At 39.2% G+C, this 17,640-nt stretch overlaps 1 protein-coding gene across 1 annotated transcript; it reads left to right on the top strand.

The window, feature by feature from the left end:
- Positions 1 to 11,488: 11,488 nt before the first annotated feature.
- LOC118486585 lies at positions 11,489 to 15,948 on the top strand. Its single transcript, XM_035983126.1, has 4 exons — positions 11,489 to 13,313; positions 13,680 to 13,878; positions 13,996 to 14,665; positions 15,427 to 15,948. Exons 1-4 carry the CDS (start codon positions 11,489 to 11,491, stop codon positions 15,946 to 15,948), a joined length of 3,216 nt encoding a protein of 1,071 aa, XP_035839019.1.
- The last annotated feature ends 1,692 nt before the right edge of the window (positions 15,949 to 17,640 follow it).

The following is a 17,640-nucleotide window of genomic DNA, read 5'->3' as shown; positions in this document are numbered from 1 at the left end:
CACTGTGGCTTTTTATTTAAACTTGATTAAACTGGGATTCACTCACCAGTATTTCCCACTGACAAAAATGTTTTTAAAACACGTTTCAGGTAACAAAATGTGAAAGCCAATTAGAAGCCAGCTGGACAGCACTGAAGGCTTGGAAAAGTGGCAATAAAGTTACCTAAAGATAAAATAGATGTTTTTATTTAATAAAATAGGATTTATTACTATGAAATGTGTGTTCTGAAAACTTGGGTTTTACCTATGTGTTTAATGTTATAAAACGTGGTGGTTTACTCTGATTAAATATTTCCTAACTACGGTCCTGATGAAAATTTTCCGCTGCCAAATTGAATAAATAAACGTGATACCACCAAAACTGGCTCGCGGCCGCCCGTTCCCGGGGATCAGGGATCGGGGGCTGTGACAGAAGGTGGTATCAGAGCTATGCCACTGATTCAGCCACAGAAGTGTTATGCTGACATCAAAATTCAAAGTGTTAGGAAATAAATTACGAAAATACGTGCATAATTGTATTTTCTTGTTATATGTTATCTGATAGTTTACAGTATGAGCGACCAAGGACCATCTGACGCGTATCGTCAATTGTCTGGTTCGCCTAGAAGAGAAGGCACCTCCTCCTCTCAGCCTGCCCTCTCAGGGTACTCTGCTGATACTGAAGAAGGAATCTTTGTGTTTCAGGCTCAATCTGAAGAGCCATTTCCTCAGAAAAAAGAGGGGATGGTTCAATAGGGGAGCACACGAGCATAGGAAATGTATGAAAAAGTTGCAGGAACAGCGAGTGTTAGCCACAGATAAAAGAGAAACTGATGCCTATGCCCAGGATATGCTCAATAGGGGTATAGCCAATATCCATATTTTAGCAACTACTGCAGCTGACCCAAACCTGGAGCAAATGCTAGCACCCCAACCGCAACCACTGATTCTTGACCAACCCATGGAGCTAGAAAACCCTGAAACCAAATAGAAATGCCTGATTACAACCCGGAGGAGATACCTAGGGTACCTGCACCAATTCCCCTAAACCCAAACAATTACGACCCCTGGTGGGACGATGTTAGGGACTATGTGCAACAAAACTCGATACAGGAAAATGTGCAAATGCCCAATCTAGGAGCCTACCCAGGGTTAGTCCTCAAGATCCCTATTACGTTAATGATGCATACATTAGAGAGATCCTAGAGAATCCCTACCCATACCAGGCCCCGTATCAGGAACCCGCACCTCATATTCCAAACCCAATCCTAGAACCTGCACCCCCAATGAGTGTAGAAAACGTACAAGAACTTAGGACTTTCGGTGAGGAAATTTTAGAAAGCAGTGAGAGAATGCGACAGGTGGGAGAGCGTCTCGTATGGAAATACGACGAGCGCAATATGGATTTTTGGATGAATCCATATCAGTAAATGTGATGGTGGAAACGGTAGTAATAATAATAATAATAATAATATAATAATATATGTGTGTACGTGTTAGAAAAAAAAAACACTACGGATGCATACTACTAGTATTGTAGCTTTACATTTCAGTCGGTATTGTAATTTTAATTTCAGTACTGGTGTGTAATAGATGCATAATATATGAATAGATTAAAAGTTGCAATGCTCGACGCTTTTGACTAAAAGTGCGTGTCATGTGATTGGCTATATTCAAATATTATTTGTGATACTAAAATTTGGTAAATGTTTAACATTCAGATGGCCGACGAGGGAAATCAAGATAATCTGAATAACGATAACCAGAGTAACAATAACGTGGTTAATGAGAATCCAAAAAACAATGGAAACCAAATGGATAATAGTGTCGTTCAACACATAGTGGCACAAGCAATTATAGATGCAATGCCATGTATTATTCAAAATGTTCAAGAAGCGAATAATAAAAGTAAGCATAGCAGTAAGCGACCAACTGAACCAGAACACAGCGTGAACAATGGACCCATACTTCAAGCGCCCATTCCCAAAAAGAAGAAGAACCATGCCATATGGTTGTTCTTATAAAGAATTATGGTCCTGTAAACCAATAGAATTCTCAGGCAATGAAGGACCCATTGCAGCTCTACGCTGGATAGAGAAAACTGAGGCTGTTCTGAAAATAAGCAAGTGTGCTGAAGAAGATAAGATAATGTTTGCTTCGAATCTGTTTAAAAATGCAGCTCTAGAATGGTGGAACACTACCCTCCAGTCAAGAGAAGTGATAGGATTTATAACATGGAATGGGAAGAATTCAAAAACATGGTAGAAAGGAAATTCTGCCCTCCCAATGAAAAGGAACAGATAGCAAATAAGTTTCTGAATCTTAGAATGACCGGGTGGACAGTAAGGGTTACACTACCATATTCTTTGAATATGCTAGGATAGTACCAACCCTTGCATCACCTGAACCGGTATTAATTTCCCGTTACATCTGGGGATTAATTGGGGAGATTAGACATGTAGTCAAGGCAGCTAGACCTCAAACCATAGAAGAAGCTGTAGAACTAGCCAATACCTTGACTGATGAACTAGTGCGAACTAGAGAAGAAGACCAGAGAAGAAACCTATCCCAAAGGCTTACTCAAGAATTCTGTTCTGGGAATTACAACCGTAGAACATACTGCAAAGCCTGCAGAAAGAAGCATTCAGGAAGATGCTCTACTTACTGCAATTTCTGCAAAGCACCAGGACATAAGGAAGAAACCTGCAGAAGGAAACCAACAAATGGATTGTGCTTCAACTGTGGAGAAAAAGGTCATATCAAGCCAAACTGTCCAAAGTTAGCTCCAGCTGCAAACAACAAGAACACTAAAAATGCTAGAGCATTCGTTCTAACTGCAGATGAAACCAGGATGATTCCGGACGTCATAGCTGGTACGTTTTTAGTTAATGATATTTTTGCTAAAGTATTATTTGACTCTGGTGCAAACCAAAGTTTTATTAATACTTCGTTTTGCAAACTTCTAAATCAATCATTAACTAAACTACCCCAAGAATGTCTAGTAGAGACCGCGAATGGAGAAACCGTTAGAATTTCGGAAATCTTGCAGGGAGCAAGAATAGAAATTTTTAATCAAAAGTTTATTGCAAACCTTTACCCAATGAATCTGGCTGAATTCGATGTCGTGTTAGGAATGGATTGGTTAATAGCCAATAAAGCCAATATTTTATGTGATCAAAAGTCAATTCAAGTCAATTCACCAAGGGGTGAAAAGATCACAATTAAAGGAGATAAACCATCTAGATCCACTAAATTCATCTCTGTGATGAAAACTGCAAGTTATATAAGAAAAGGATCTATAGTGTATTTGATTTCTATAATCACTAACACTAAAGGAAAAGAATTAAAAGATATTCCAGTAGTGTCCCAGTTTTCAGATGTCTTTCCAGAGGAATTGCCAGGACTACCGCTAGACAGAGAAGTTGAATTCAGAATCCACCTACTACCAGGGACAACACCGATTGCCAAAGCACCTTACCGTTTGGCATCCGCCGAAATGCAGGAACTGAAGAAACAGTTAGACGAATTATTGGAGAAAGGATTCATACAACCAAGCTCATCGCCATGGGGAGCACCGATATTGTTTGTTAAAAAGAAGGACGGATCAATGCGTATGTGCATTGACTACCGTGAATTGAACAAGGTCACGATTAAAAATCGGTATCCATTACCAAGGATCGATGATCTGTTCGATCAACTTCAAGGCGCTCGATTTTTCTCTAAAATTGATTTAAGATCAGGATATCATCAATTAAAGGTACAGGAAGAGGATATTCCTAAAACCGCATTTAGAACAAGGTATGGTCATTATGAATTTACTGTCATGCCATTTGGTTTAACCAATGCCCCAGCCGCATTTATGGACATGATGAACCGAATATGTAAGCCATATTTGGATAAATTCATAATTGTCTTCATAGATGATATTCTAATTTACTCTAAAAGTAAAGAGGAGCATGCAAAGCACTTGCCCTTACTTTTAAGTTTATTAAGAAAGGAAAAGCTTTACGCTAAGTTTTCAAAATGCGAGTTTTGGTTAGAACAGGTACAATTTCTTGGACATTTAGTTAACCATGAAGGAATCCATGTGGATCCAACAAAGATCGAGGCAATTACTGTTATGGGTGAAATTCTGAGCTCATATCCTGATTTTGTATCTTGATTTTTTATTAGTTGTATATGATCAGGATACCGGATCAGGATACCGTATCAGGATACCGGGCCAGGATATTGGTAATATCCTGAGGCAGTATCCTGACTATTACTAACGATTGGCTTGTAAAACGTTGGTTGCAAGGTACCAACGTTAAAAGACTTGATCTACCTGAAGATTCGCTCAAGGTGGTTGAAAAATGGACGTTGATGGTGGAAGAATGGGTCTTGTAATGGTCAGAAAGGCATATTCCGCGAGAATATCGGATGTTGGTCAATGTTATTGACATTGTAACGGTTATATGAGCTGAAGACCCGGTTTTGTAGTCAATAAGCACGTGGAAAACAAGTAGAAAGAGTCCCCCAACGTTCAGAATGGAATATTCCCAGCATCCCGGAATAATAGGAGAGTTAGTTTGTTTTTTGTAACTATATAAAGGGGCAATCGGATCATAGGTAGACACAACTTTTCACACACTTTCACTCACACTCTTTGCTCTCTAGCTACTAGCAACCACTACGCACAAACACTTGTACTCAAATCTCATTGTAACACTTAGCGATCCGATCAATATCCTGCACTGTATCCTGACGTTTGAAGTAATAGAAGAACAAGGCAGCTGCGATTGTCAGCTCCCGAGGTTTTATGCCGGCGATCTAGATTGATCAAGGGCTTTCCTCGTACATCACGTGTCAACCTTTACTTTTTTGCTCATTGTTTGATCACAGATACGGCTCTATATCCTGAGCCGTATCCTGAAACTGTTTTTGCAAATAACTCAATTAACATATTTTTGAACACATTCTCTTAGCACACTACCTCACTTAACTAATTTGATCACTTAATTGCTTCGGTAATTTTTTACCAAAACAATTACCAAATGGAAAACCCCTGAGTCACCAACCGAGGTTATAAGTTTCTTAGGATTGGCCGGTTATTATAGAAGATTTATTCGATATTTTTCTAGAATAGCCATTCCCTTAACCAAGTTAACCTGTAAATCTGTTAAGTTTGAATGGGGACCAAAACAAGAAGAAGCATTTAGAATCCTTAAGCAAAGATTAACCCATACACCCATATTAGCGTTACCAGAAGGAACTGAAGACTTTGTAGTCTTTTGTGACGCTTCTAAGTTAGGTTATGGATGTGTATTGATGCAACGTCAAAAGGTTATAGCTTACGCCTCTAGACAGCTTAAGAGTCATGAAGAGAATTATTCAACCCATGATTTGGAATTAGGAGCTATAATTTTTGCTCTTAAGATTTGGAGACATTATCTTTATGGTAGTAAGTTTACCATATTCACAGATCATAAGAGCTTAAGATATGTTTTTGGGCAAAAAGAGTTAAATATGAGACAAAGACGCTGGATGGAATTGCTTAGCGATTATGATTGTGATATCCAGTATCATGCAGGAAAAGCAAATGTAGTGGCTGATGCTTTAAGTCGAACGTATCACGAAAAACCAAAAAGGGTACGTTCTCTTAAATTAAATCTACAAGTAGATTTAAACAATCAGATTAGAAAAGCACAAGAATCAGTAATCAAGGAGGATACTGAAAAATTAAAAGGAATGATTAAAGAATTAGAACAATGAACAGATGAAATTTGGAGGTTCCATAAAAAGAGAATGTGGATACCTAAATTAGGAAATTTACGTCACCATATATTAGAAGAAACCCATAAATCTAAATATACGATGCATCCAGGAAGTGATAAGATGTACCAGGATTTAAGGAAAAATTTTTGGTGGATAGGAATGAAAAAGGATATAGCAGCTTATGTTTCTAAGTGTTTAACTTGTTCACAAGTCAAAGCTGAACATCAAAAACCCTCAGGTTTGTTACAACAATTAGAAATTCCAGTTTGGAAAAGGGAATTGATAATAATGGATTTTATTACCAAGTTACCAAAAACAAGAAAAGGTAATGATACAATCTGGGTGATTGTAGATAGGCTAACCAAGGCAGCTCATTTCTTACCAATGAAGGAAACTTTCAGTATGGAACAATTAGCCAAGTTATATGTAAATGAAATTGTTTCATTACATGGAATACCTTTATCAATTGTTTCTGAAGGGATAGCCGTTTTACTTCTCATTTTTGGTCAAGTTTCCAAAAAGCAATGGGAACCAAGCTGAATCTAAGCACCGCTTATCATCCTCAAACAGACGGGCAAAGTGAAAGGACAATTCAGACAATGGAGGACATGCTTAGAGCTTGTGTAATTGATTTCGGAGATAATTGGGACGATCACTTACCTTTAATAGAATTTTCTTATAATAACAGTTATCACACAAGTATTAATGCTGCACCATTCGAAGCACTTTATGGACGAAAGTGCAGAACCCTAGTCTGTTGGGCAGAAATTGGGGAACAACAACTATCTGGACCCGAGATAGTACAAGAAACAACTGACAAAATCATTCAAGTCAAAAAATGACTGAAAGCAGCACGTGATCGACAGAAGAGCTACGCTGATAACAGACGTAAGCCGTTAGAATTCCAAGTAGGCGATAAAGTGTTACTAAAAGTCTCTCCTTGGAAAGGAGTGGTAAGATTCATCAAAAGAGGAAAGCTAAGTCCCAGGTATATTGGACCTTTTAAGATTATTAGAAGAATAGGACCTGTAGCCTATCAGCTACAACTGCTAGAGGAAATGGCAGGAATACATGATGTATTTCATGTATCTAATCTCAAAAAGTGCCTAGCCGATGAATCACTAGTAGTACCTCTCAAGAATATAAAAGTAAATGAACAACTCAAATTTGTGGAGAGGCCTCTACAAATTGAAGATAGGAAAATCAAGAACCTCAAGCATAAGAGATTAATTCTGGTCAAAGTGAAGTGAGACTCCAAAAGAGGACCTGAGTACACATGGGAGCTTGAATCAGAAATGCAAAAGAAATATCCGCACTTGTTCCAATAGATCTCGAGGACGAGCTCTAAAACAAGGTGGGGAGGATATAATAACCCTAACATAAACCGACACCCTCATAATTTTTCCAACACCCTAAAATTTTTTTAAAATGTCCCAATATGTCCTATATTACGCCTCGTATGTGAAAACCAAGCCCAAAATAGATCATAACATATAAAATAAATTTAAAACAAGAAAATCAAGTTGAGGCGGGCCACGTAGACCCACCCCAACATCTCACGCGGGCCGTATGAAGATGTAAACCAGATTCCTTTGATTTCTTTAAGTCGAAGCGGGCCGCGTAATAGTTCTCGATAGTTAACACGGGCCGCGAGTGACCTAAGTTGTGGCGCAGCCCTGAGCTGACACGTGTCGATATCGTGTCGAACCTAGTAGATGACCGGGCCAAGCTATTGTGTTGACCAAGGTTGACGCGGGCCGCGTAAACCTGGCCTGTGTCTTACGCGGGCCGCCTGGAAGTCAGATTTCACAACTATAAATAGAACGCATCAGTTTTCGATTTCCGTCGCTCACAGTTCAATTCTCAAATCACAATTTCTGTAGGAAGTTATTATACCCGGGTATTATACCCCCTAAATAGCGAGGTTTTGCTCTGTTGTAAGTATTATAACCCCTGGATACGTATTAGATACTCTGCCCGATTGATCTAGGGTTCCGTAACGGCTGTCGTGGTTCTGCCCGACGTAGTCGTTGGAATACCGTCTCGGGGAGGGTATTACTAATGTTAAAATGGGTTATTATACTAACACACGTGCATTTGTGTAATTTATAGATTATTCCCAGGAAATCCTTACTGAAAACCCTAAAACAGCAATGTGAGTAATCCTCTTTTTGTTAATTGTTTTTACAAAACCTTAAATATCTTTCCATGCGAATAACAGTTATTGAGTATTTGTACGAATACAATTACAGTCGGTAAATTTGGGGTTTTGTATACAAAATTTGTTACCACCTGGTAAAGGAGTAACATGACCATAACTCGGAACGACATTACCGTGTGGTGGTAATTGATATAACTTGGAAACAAATGTAATTGCGGATGCGCCCTCAATATTGTTCACTGTGACTTTTTATTTAAACTTGGAAACAAATGTAATTGTAATTGCGAATAGTGCCAGGCAGCTGCCTGACACTCCCCATTGGACCAACATGTTTATTGTTTTATATCAATTTTAAAATTACGTTTTTGCCCCCAGCTCAAAATTAAATTACGCTTTTTGTCCCCATCTCAAAATTACGATCTTGCACACAATTCAAAATTACGACTTTGCATGGCACTCTCTCATTGGACCAACCAGTTTATTATTTTATATCCATTCTAAAATCACGTTTTTGTCCCTCTTTAAAATTACGGTTTTGCCCCTAGCTCAAAATAAAATTACGCTTTTGTCCCTATCTCAAAATTACGATTTTTCCCTCCATTCAAAATAAAATTGTGGTTTTGCCCTCAGCTCAGAATTACCTTTTCGCCCCCAGTTCAAAATAAAATTCTGATTTTGCCCCCACTTAAAAATTACGATTTTGCCCTCTTTTCAAAAATGTGATTTTTCCCCGTTTAAAAATTGTGATTTCGCCCTCAATTCAAAATTACGTTTTTTCCCCAGTTCAAAATAGAATTATATTTTTGCCCTCCAACTCAAAATTACAATTTTGCCCTCGGTTCAAAATAAAATTGTGCTTTTGCCTCAAGCTTAAAATTTTGATTGTGCTCTTAGTTCAAATTTATATTACTTTGTTACCCCAAGTTAAAAATTACGAATTTGCCCCTGTGAAAATTTACAATTTTGCCCCATGTTTAATTTACAGTACTGCCATTACTTTAGATTGTAACACCCCAAAAATATTTAATATACATAAGCTAAATGTAATATTAAAGGATGATGCCTAAATTTAATTATGATGAAAATAGAGGGATCAAAGTTGTAACTATCTAAAATTGGATTAATAAAAATAACAATTAAGAAAAGCCCACACACAGTACGTGTGTGGGAGTTCTGTGCGATCGAACAAGGCAAAAGGAGAAGGGAAACCCTAGTTCAAGAAATCAAGCAATCCAATCCAAATTCATAAGCTAATTTGATGCATGATCCCTAAATTGTGATTAGTTAACCCTAATCTTTTAAGTGGTAAGTTCAATTTCTGAAAATCTTGATTTGTAGAATGAGGGGATTAAACCCAATCTCGATTTCTTGAATCAAAATAGGGAAATCTGAGTTGTAATTGCCTTCTAGAGCAAGAATTATGCTTGATTTTAGGTTGTATGAAAAGTGTAGTGAAAACCCACTTTGTAAAGATTATGTTACTAATAGGAAGTTAATAAGGATTATGATCATGTGTTAGTTGATGTGTGAAATTGTTGTGATGCTTGAATGCTAGATAAACTGATTTAGGATGGAAATTATGTGAATTCAAAAGAAGATGATTCTTGTGTTGTGATGAACTAGTAGGAGCATGCTTAATAAACTTGTACCTTGTACCTTAAACATGATGCTTACCAAGTGTTCGATGAAATGCCTAAAAGAACAATGTATGTGGAAATAGTATAACGAAATGACAAACTAAATGAAGTGAATGAATGTTCTAATGTAGGCATAAAGGAAGAAGGTACAAGCACCAAGAAAACGGAAGGAGCGCAAGATAGAGGTATGTTTCGTTGCATACAAGTCCTTGTTATATTTTCTTTTTATATAATTTGATGTAAAACTATCCTTGTATAACAAATGCGACAAGTAGTAAGTAAGCAACAAATCCCTAGTGGATTTGGGTATGCTAACGAAAGTGGTGATAAGCTATGCGTTTTGATCGATTGAAATTCAATCGTGTCAAGTAAAGATGAACGCCATCCGTTCTAACGGATAGCTTCGAATGTTAAAATAAAGATGAAGGTTATAATCCGTTTTACCGGTAGAAGGAAAGAGTAATGTTGAAAGCAAATAAACCCAATTAAACGGGTTGAATGTGTATGCTTAACTCTCGATGAGAGTGTTTATGCTAAACCCAATTAAACGGGTTGGATATGTATGCTTAACTCTCGATGAGAGTGTTTATGCTAAACCTAATTAAACGGGTTGGATATGTATGCTTAACTCTCGATGAGAGTGTTTATGCTAAACCTAATTAAACGAGTTGGATATGTATGCTTAACTCTCGATGAGAGTGTTTATGCTAAACCCAATTAAACGGGTCAAATGTGTATGCTTAACTCTCGATGAGAGTGTTTATGCCGAACCCAACTATTGGGGTAGTCGAATGTGTAAAGTAAGAATGTTTTCGTATGAATAAAGCTAAAATGAAAGGTTATGATTTACTATGGTGATAACTAACCCTTTAAAATTTTTGGTGGTTAATGTAGGTAAAACACCTCTATAGGCGATTTGGAGATATGGAGCGAGCACATGTTCAAGCCTTTTTATACCAAGCGCTTCCGCAAGTTTATATGCATGCTTTTGGGTCCATGTTTTTGTTACTTGTTAAACCTTGTTAAAAGTTTTAGATTTGAAAACTTGTTGTTTTTGTTTAGGATGGTTTAATGTAAAAAGGGTCTTATGTGAACGTTGTCTATTATGTCAAAAACAGGGGTTACGTCCGTTTTATGAACGGGTCATGCCCAATTTTTGCAAAATTTTTCATTATGTGTTAAGTTGGTATTTTGATTGTCCGAAAAATCATCCTTTTGTGAGTAATCTAACATTAAAGAAAAGCGGACCTTACAAGTTGGTATCAGAGCCAAGGTTTGAGGGATTCGGGCAAGAGTCCTAGCGCTCGAACTCAAACCAAATGGCTCGTGCTAATGTGCTCGCTCCAAGATCGCCAAAGAGGTAATAATTTAAGTTCCCGATGAATACTAGTATATGTAATGAGTTTGAGATGTAAAAATTAAGTTAAGGATGTGAAGTAAGTAGTATGGGTAGCAAAACAATGAATTCCAGGTACCGTATGGCTGGAAAACGAACCCGAGAAAGAATTAAAACGTTAAAAATGAAGCTGCAGCGGATAAGCAAACGGCTGGCCGTCGCCGACGGCCAGACACCCGTCGCCGACGCTGTACCCCCACCCGACGCCTTAACACCCTGCCGACGGGTGATCATGTCCGACGCCCATTTTAAGAGCCCGTCGCCGACGGGCATTCTAGCCGTCGCCGACGGCTTACACAATGCCGATTTGCTGATTCTTTTGTTTCTCACGTTATGTGTTGCCGGGCTACCCAAAAACTCATTTTATGACTAAACAGAATTCATATAAGGCTTAATAGGAGTATGTAATCACAAATGGTGATTTCAACAAGAATGATTTCGTAAGAATATAAAGTGATAAACCGAATTGTATGAGATGAGCTAAGTAAATGCTGATTAATGAACAATGATATATACCGAAAGTTTGTGATTTGTATTAAACGAAAATATGCTATTGTATAGATGGCTGATGCAAGCAACGTTAATGATGATGATGATATGGTTAGACAAGAAGCATTTGAGAGCAAGGTCGCGGAAGTAGCGGAAGGGGTTATGCAAGCCAATCTTCCACGGTTGGCTCAAGAAGTAGAAAGCCGAGTTCTTGGGGTCGTGGATGCCATGATGACCAGTAGGTTTGAAGAGTTGAAAGAATTAATCGAAGAGTCCAAGGGTAGAGGTAAGGAAAGAAGGTGCACTTACAAGGATTTTATGGCATGCCATCCGGCGACGTATGACGGTAAAATCGACCCAGTCGAATGTCAAAGATGGGTCTCGAATATAGAGGCGGTGTTTATACGAAGCCGGTGCGATAAGGAGGACCAGGTGATGTTCGCTACCGGTTTACTAACCCATCAAGCGAAAGATTGGTGGGATGCGCACAGTAAGGAAATAGGCGACGATAGGCTGCAAGTTATAACTTGGCAAGAGTTCAAGGGGCCCTTCATGAGATATCATTGCCCTCAGTCGGCCATCGACAAGATTCAGGAGGATTTCTTGCGCCTCCGGCAGAAAAACGAATCAGTAAACGAAATAGCAAACACTTTTATGGATAAGATGAAGTTCTGTGGGGAATTGGTAACCACCGACAGAATGAAGATAAATCGTTTCTATGGCGTGTTAAAGGCAGAAATTAGAGAGTTCATCACTCCCTCAAAATGTGAAACCCTCGAGGAGCTCATTGATTTAGCACGGGATAGGGAGATCGAGATTAAAAGGCAAGAAGAGCGAGGTGAAAAGAGACCGAGTGAAAAGGGTGCAAGTTTTAGTCCATCTAAAAAGGGGAAGTTTCAGGATCAAGGAAGAAGGGGTAAGTCGAAAGGTGGAATTACACCATGCAAGACGTGTGGGAAGCTCCATACCGGAGAATGTTTGTTAGGCAAAAAGGGGTGCTTCAAATGCGGGAAGGAGGGGCATTCGTCTTATCAATGCCCGAACAACCCAAAGACTTGTTTCAACTGCTTCGAAAAGGGGCATATCAAGTCGGAATGCCCAAAGCTTCAACAAGAGTCGAAGAAAGAAGATAAGAAGCAAGAGGGTTCTAGGGCAAAAGGGAGAATGTTTCAGATCACATCTGAAGAAGCCAAGTCCCAGCCAAATGTGGTCTCAGGTATCTTTCTAATAAATTCTATACCGGTTTATGTTTTGTTTGACACCGGAGCCACTATGTCGTTTATCTCTAGTGAAATCGTTCAACATCCATCCTTTAAGATTGAACGAATGTCGATGCCCTTAGAAGTAGAAATAGCAGATAGTAAAAATTATTTGCTGCACGAAATATGTAAGGATTGTAGATTAACCATCGAGGATGAGGAGTTTGCCATTGATCTCATACCTATGATCTTGGGGGAATTTAAAGTAATAGTGGGTATGGATTGGATGTCCCAAAACCACGCGGAGATAAATTGTGAAACCAAAACTATACACCTCCAAGCTCCAAGTGGAAGACGATTATATGTACAAGGCGAAAGAAAGATGGAAGCGAAGTTATGTACCCTCGTTCAAGCTACCAAGTATGTGCTCAATGGGAGTAGAGCATATTTAGCTTACGTAATAAATACTCAACAAGGCTCCCCGAAGCTCGAAGATGTTGAAATTGTGGACGAATTTCCGGATGTATTTCCGGAGGAATTGCCGGGACTCCCTCCCGAACGAGAAGTAGAGTTTAATATCGAATTGAATCCGGGTGCGAAACCGGTTGCGAAGGCTCCCTATAGATTAGCTCCCACGGAAATGCGAGAATTAATGACACAATTACAAGACCTCCTAGACAAGGGCTTTATACGCCCTAGTGTGTCGCCTTGGGGAGCACCTGTCTTATTTGTTAAGAAGAAAGACGGGACGATGCGCATGTGCATTGACTATAGGGAGCTAAATAAGCTGACCATAAAGAACCGCTACCCTTTACCTAGAATTGACGACCTTTTTGATCAGTTACAAGGGGCGAGTTGGTTCTCCAAGATAGACCTGCGATCGGGGTACCATCAAGTTAGGGTACGGGAAGAAGACATTCCAAAGACCGCATTTAGAACCCGTTATGGACATTATGAGTTTTTAGTTATGTCCTTCGGGTTAACAAATGCGCCGGCGGCATTTATGGACCTTATGAACCGTGTATGCCGACCCATGTTGGACAGGTCTGTGATTGTATTCATAGATGATATTCTGGTTTATTCACGAAGCAAAGACGAACATGCAGTACACTTGCGTGAAGTACTTGAAGTTCTCCGTAAGGAGAAGCTCTACGCAAAATTTGCAAAATGCGCCTTTTGGCTTAGGGAAGTGCAGTTTCTGGGGCACGTGATAAATTCGGAGGGTGTTTTGGTTGATCCTTCAAAGATCGATGCTGTAATGAAGTGAGTTTCTCCGAAAAACCCAACAGAGATAAGAAGTTTTCTGGGTCTTGCGGGATACTACAGAAGGTTCATACAAGATTTTTCCAAGATAGCCTTACCCTTAACAAAATTGACAAGAAAGAAAGAGAAGTTTGTGTGGGGAAAAGAACAGGGGGAGGCTTTTCGAATGTTAAAAGAGAAACTATCACGTCCCCCGGTCTTGACATTACCAGACGGAACTGAAGACCTGGTGGTCTATTCAGACGCTTCACACCAAGGATTAGGTTGCGTTCTAATGCAAAGAGGAAGAGTTATCGCTTATGCTTCACGACAATTGAAGCCACATGAAGTGAACTACCCAACCCACGATCTAGAATTGGCTGCGGTAGTGTTCGCATTAAAGATTTGGAGGCATTATCTATATGGGGCAAAATGCACCATTTACTCGGACCACAAAAGCCTTAAATACTTCTTTGAACAGAAAGACCTAAATATGAGGCAGCGGAGGTGGTTGGAACTTATCAAAGATTATGATTGTGATATCCTTTATCACCCGGGAAAGGCAAACGTGGTAGCCGATGCGTTAAGCCGTAAAGAGTATCCATCTCCCCTTCGAGTGAAATCCATGAAGATGACAGTTACGCCACGATTACTCGAGACGATACGCGAATCCCAAATAAAGTCGCTCGGAGCGGAAGACCTGAAGAAAGAACGATTAAAAGGCGTGATCGATAATTTAGAAGAGAATTCGACCGGACTTAAGACGCGGTTCGGCCGAATTTGGATCCCACGATTCTGTGAGGTCAAGGTCGCTTTGCTCGACGAAGCACATAAGTCTCGATATTCGGTCCATCCCGGGGCTACAAAGATGTATCGGGACTTAAAAGCCAATTATTGGTGGCCGGGCATGAAGCGTGACATAGTTAAGTACGTCGCGAAATGCCTAACATGCTCTCAAGTGAAAGCAGAACATCAAAAGCCGTACGGGAAATTACAACCCTTGGAGATACCGGTATGGAAGTGGGAGGAACTAACGATGGACCTGATAACCAAACTTCCTAAAACAAAGAAAGGGCACGATACAATTTGGGTAATCGTAGACCGACTTACAAAAAGCGCTCACTTTCTACCCATCAAAGAAGCTTACTCTTCCGAGAAGATGGCAGAAATTCATATGAACGAGATCATATCCCGTCACGGAGTGCCTGTGTCGATTGTCTCGGATCGGGACACTAGATTTACTTCTCGTTACTGGAGAAAGTTTCACGAGAGTGTGGGTACGAAATTGCACATAAGTACCGCCTACCACCCTCAAACTGACGGCCAGTCAGAAAGGACCATTCAAACACTTATCGATATGTTGAGGGCGTGTGCCTTAGATTTTGGGGGAAATTGGGACGACCAATTGCCACTGGTCGAATTTTCTTATAATAACAGTTACCATAGTGGTATTCAAATGGCACCTTACGAGCTACTATACGGGAGGAAATGTAGGACTCCCGTATGTTGGGGTGAAGTAGGACAAAGAGAACTTGCACCAAGTGATTTAATAGCAGTAACGAATGAAAGGATCAAATGGTTAGAACAAGGTTGAAAGCAGCTCAAGATCGGCAAAAAGCTTATGCAGACAAGAGAAGGCGTCCTATCGAATTCCAAGTCGGAGATTTTGTCTTGCTAAAAGTGTCCCCATGGAAGGGTATAATCCGTTTTCGCAAACGGGGAAAGTTAGGTCCTCGTTACATCGGGCCGTTTAAAATCTTAGCTCGGGTTGGAAGGGTTGCGTATCGACTAGAATTACCGCCTGCTCTAGACGGGATTCACAATACCTTCCACGTGTCGCAATTAAGAAAGTGTCTTGCGGATGAGACAGCACTAGTACCACTCGATGATATCGAGTTGGACGAAGGGTTAAATTATGTCGAAAAACCCATAGCCATTAAAGACGTCAAGGTGAAGAAACTCCGCAACAAAGCTGTTAAACAAGTGTTGGTCCAATGGCTTCACCGAAAAGGGTCGGAGCTTACGTGGGAATCAGAAGACGAAATGCGTAGACACTACCCTCACCTTTTCGGTATGTCAATGTTTAAATAGTTATGTGTTCAGGTTTCGGGGACGAAACCTCTTTTAAGGGGGATAGACTTGTAACACCCCAAAAATATTTAATATACATAAGCTAAATGTAATATTAAAGGATGATGCCTAAATTTAATTATGATGAAAATAGAGGGATCAAAGTTGTAACTATCTAAAATTGGATTAATAAAAATAACAATTAAGAAAAGCCCACACACAGTACGTGTGTGGGAGTTCTGTGCGATCGAACAAGGCAAAAGGAGAAGGGAAACCCTAGTTCAAGAAATCAAGCAATCCAATCCAAATTCATAAGCTAATTTGATGCATGATCCCTAAATTGTGATTAGTTAACCCTAATCTCTTAAGTGGTAAGTTCAATTTCTGAAAATCTTGATTTGTAGAATGAGGGGATTAAACCCAATCTCGATTTCTTGAATCAAAATAGGGAAATCTGAGTTGTAATTGCCTTCTAGAGCAAGAATTATGCTTGATTTTAGGTTGTATGAAAAGTGTAGTGAAAACCCACTTTGTAAAGATTTTGTTACTAATAGGAAGTTAATAAGGATTATGATCATGTGTTAGTTGATGTGTGAAATTGTTGTGATGCTTGAATGCTAGATAAACTGATTTAGGATGGAAATTATGTGAATTCAAAAGAAGATGATTCTTGTGTTGTGATGAACTAGTAGGAGCATGCTTAATAAACTTGTACCTTGTACCTTAAACATGATGCTTACCAAGTGTTCGATGAAATGCCTAAAAGAACAATGTATGTGGAAATAGTATAACGAAATGACAAACTAAATGAAGTGAATGAATGTTCTAATGTAGGCATAAAGGAAGAAGGTACAAGCACCAAGAAAACGGAAGGAGCGCAAGATAGAGGTATGTTTCGTTGCATACAAGTCCTTGTTATATTTTCTTTTTATATAATTTGATGTAAAACTATCCTTGTATAACAAATGCGACAAGTAGTAAGTAAGCAACAAATCCCTAGTGGATTTGGGTATGCTAACGAAAGTGGTGATAAGCTATGCGTTTTGATCGATTGAAATTCAATCGTGTCAAGTAAAGATGAACGCCATCCGTTCTAACGGATAGCTTCGAATGTTAAAATAAAGATGAAGGTTATAATCCGTTTTACGGGTAGAAGGAAAGAGTAATGTTGAAAGCAAATAAACCCAATTAAACGGGTTGAATGTGTATGCTTAACTCTCGATGAGAGTGTTTATGCTAAACCCAATTAAACGGGTTGGATATGTATGCTTAACTCTCGATGAGAGTGTTTATGCTAAACCTAATTAAACGGGTTGGATATGTATGCTTAACTCTCGATGAGAGTGTTTATGCTAAACCTAATTAAACGAGTTGGATATGTATGCTTAACTCTCGATGAGAGTGTTTATGCTAAACCCAATTAAACGGGTCAAATGTGTATGCTTAACTCTCGATGAGAGTGTTTATGCCGAACCCAACTATTGGGGTAGTCGAATGTGTAAAGTAAGAATGTTTTCGTATGAATAAAGCTAAAATGAAAGGTTATGATTTACTATGGTGATAACTAACCCTTTAAAATTTTTGGTGGTTAATGTAGGTAAAACACCTCTATAGGCGATTTGGAGATATGGAGCGAGCACATGTTCAAGCCTTTTTATACCAAGCGCTTCCGCAAGTTTATATGCATGCTTTTGGGTCCATGTTTTTGTTACT

The sequence above is a fragment of the Helianthus annuus genome, chromosome 14, assembly GCF_002127325.2.
Source record: "Helianthus annuus cultivar XRQ/B chromosome 14, HanXRQr2.0-SUNRISE, whole genome shotgun sequence".
NCBI lineage: Eukaryota > Viridiplantae > Streptophyta > Magnoliopsida > Asterales > Asteraceae > Helianthus > Helianthus annuus.
This window is presented reverse-complemented; position numbering and strand designations above follow the sequence as displayed.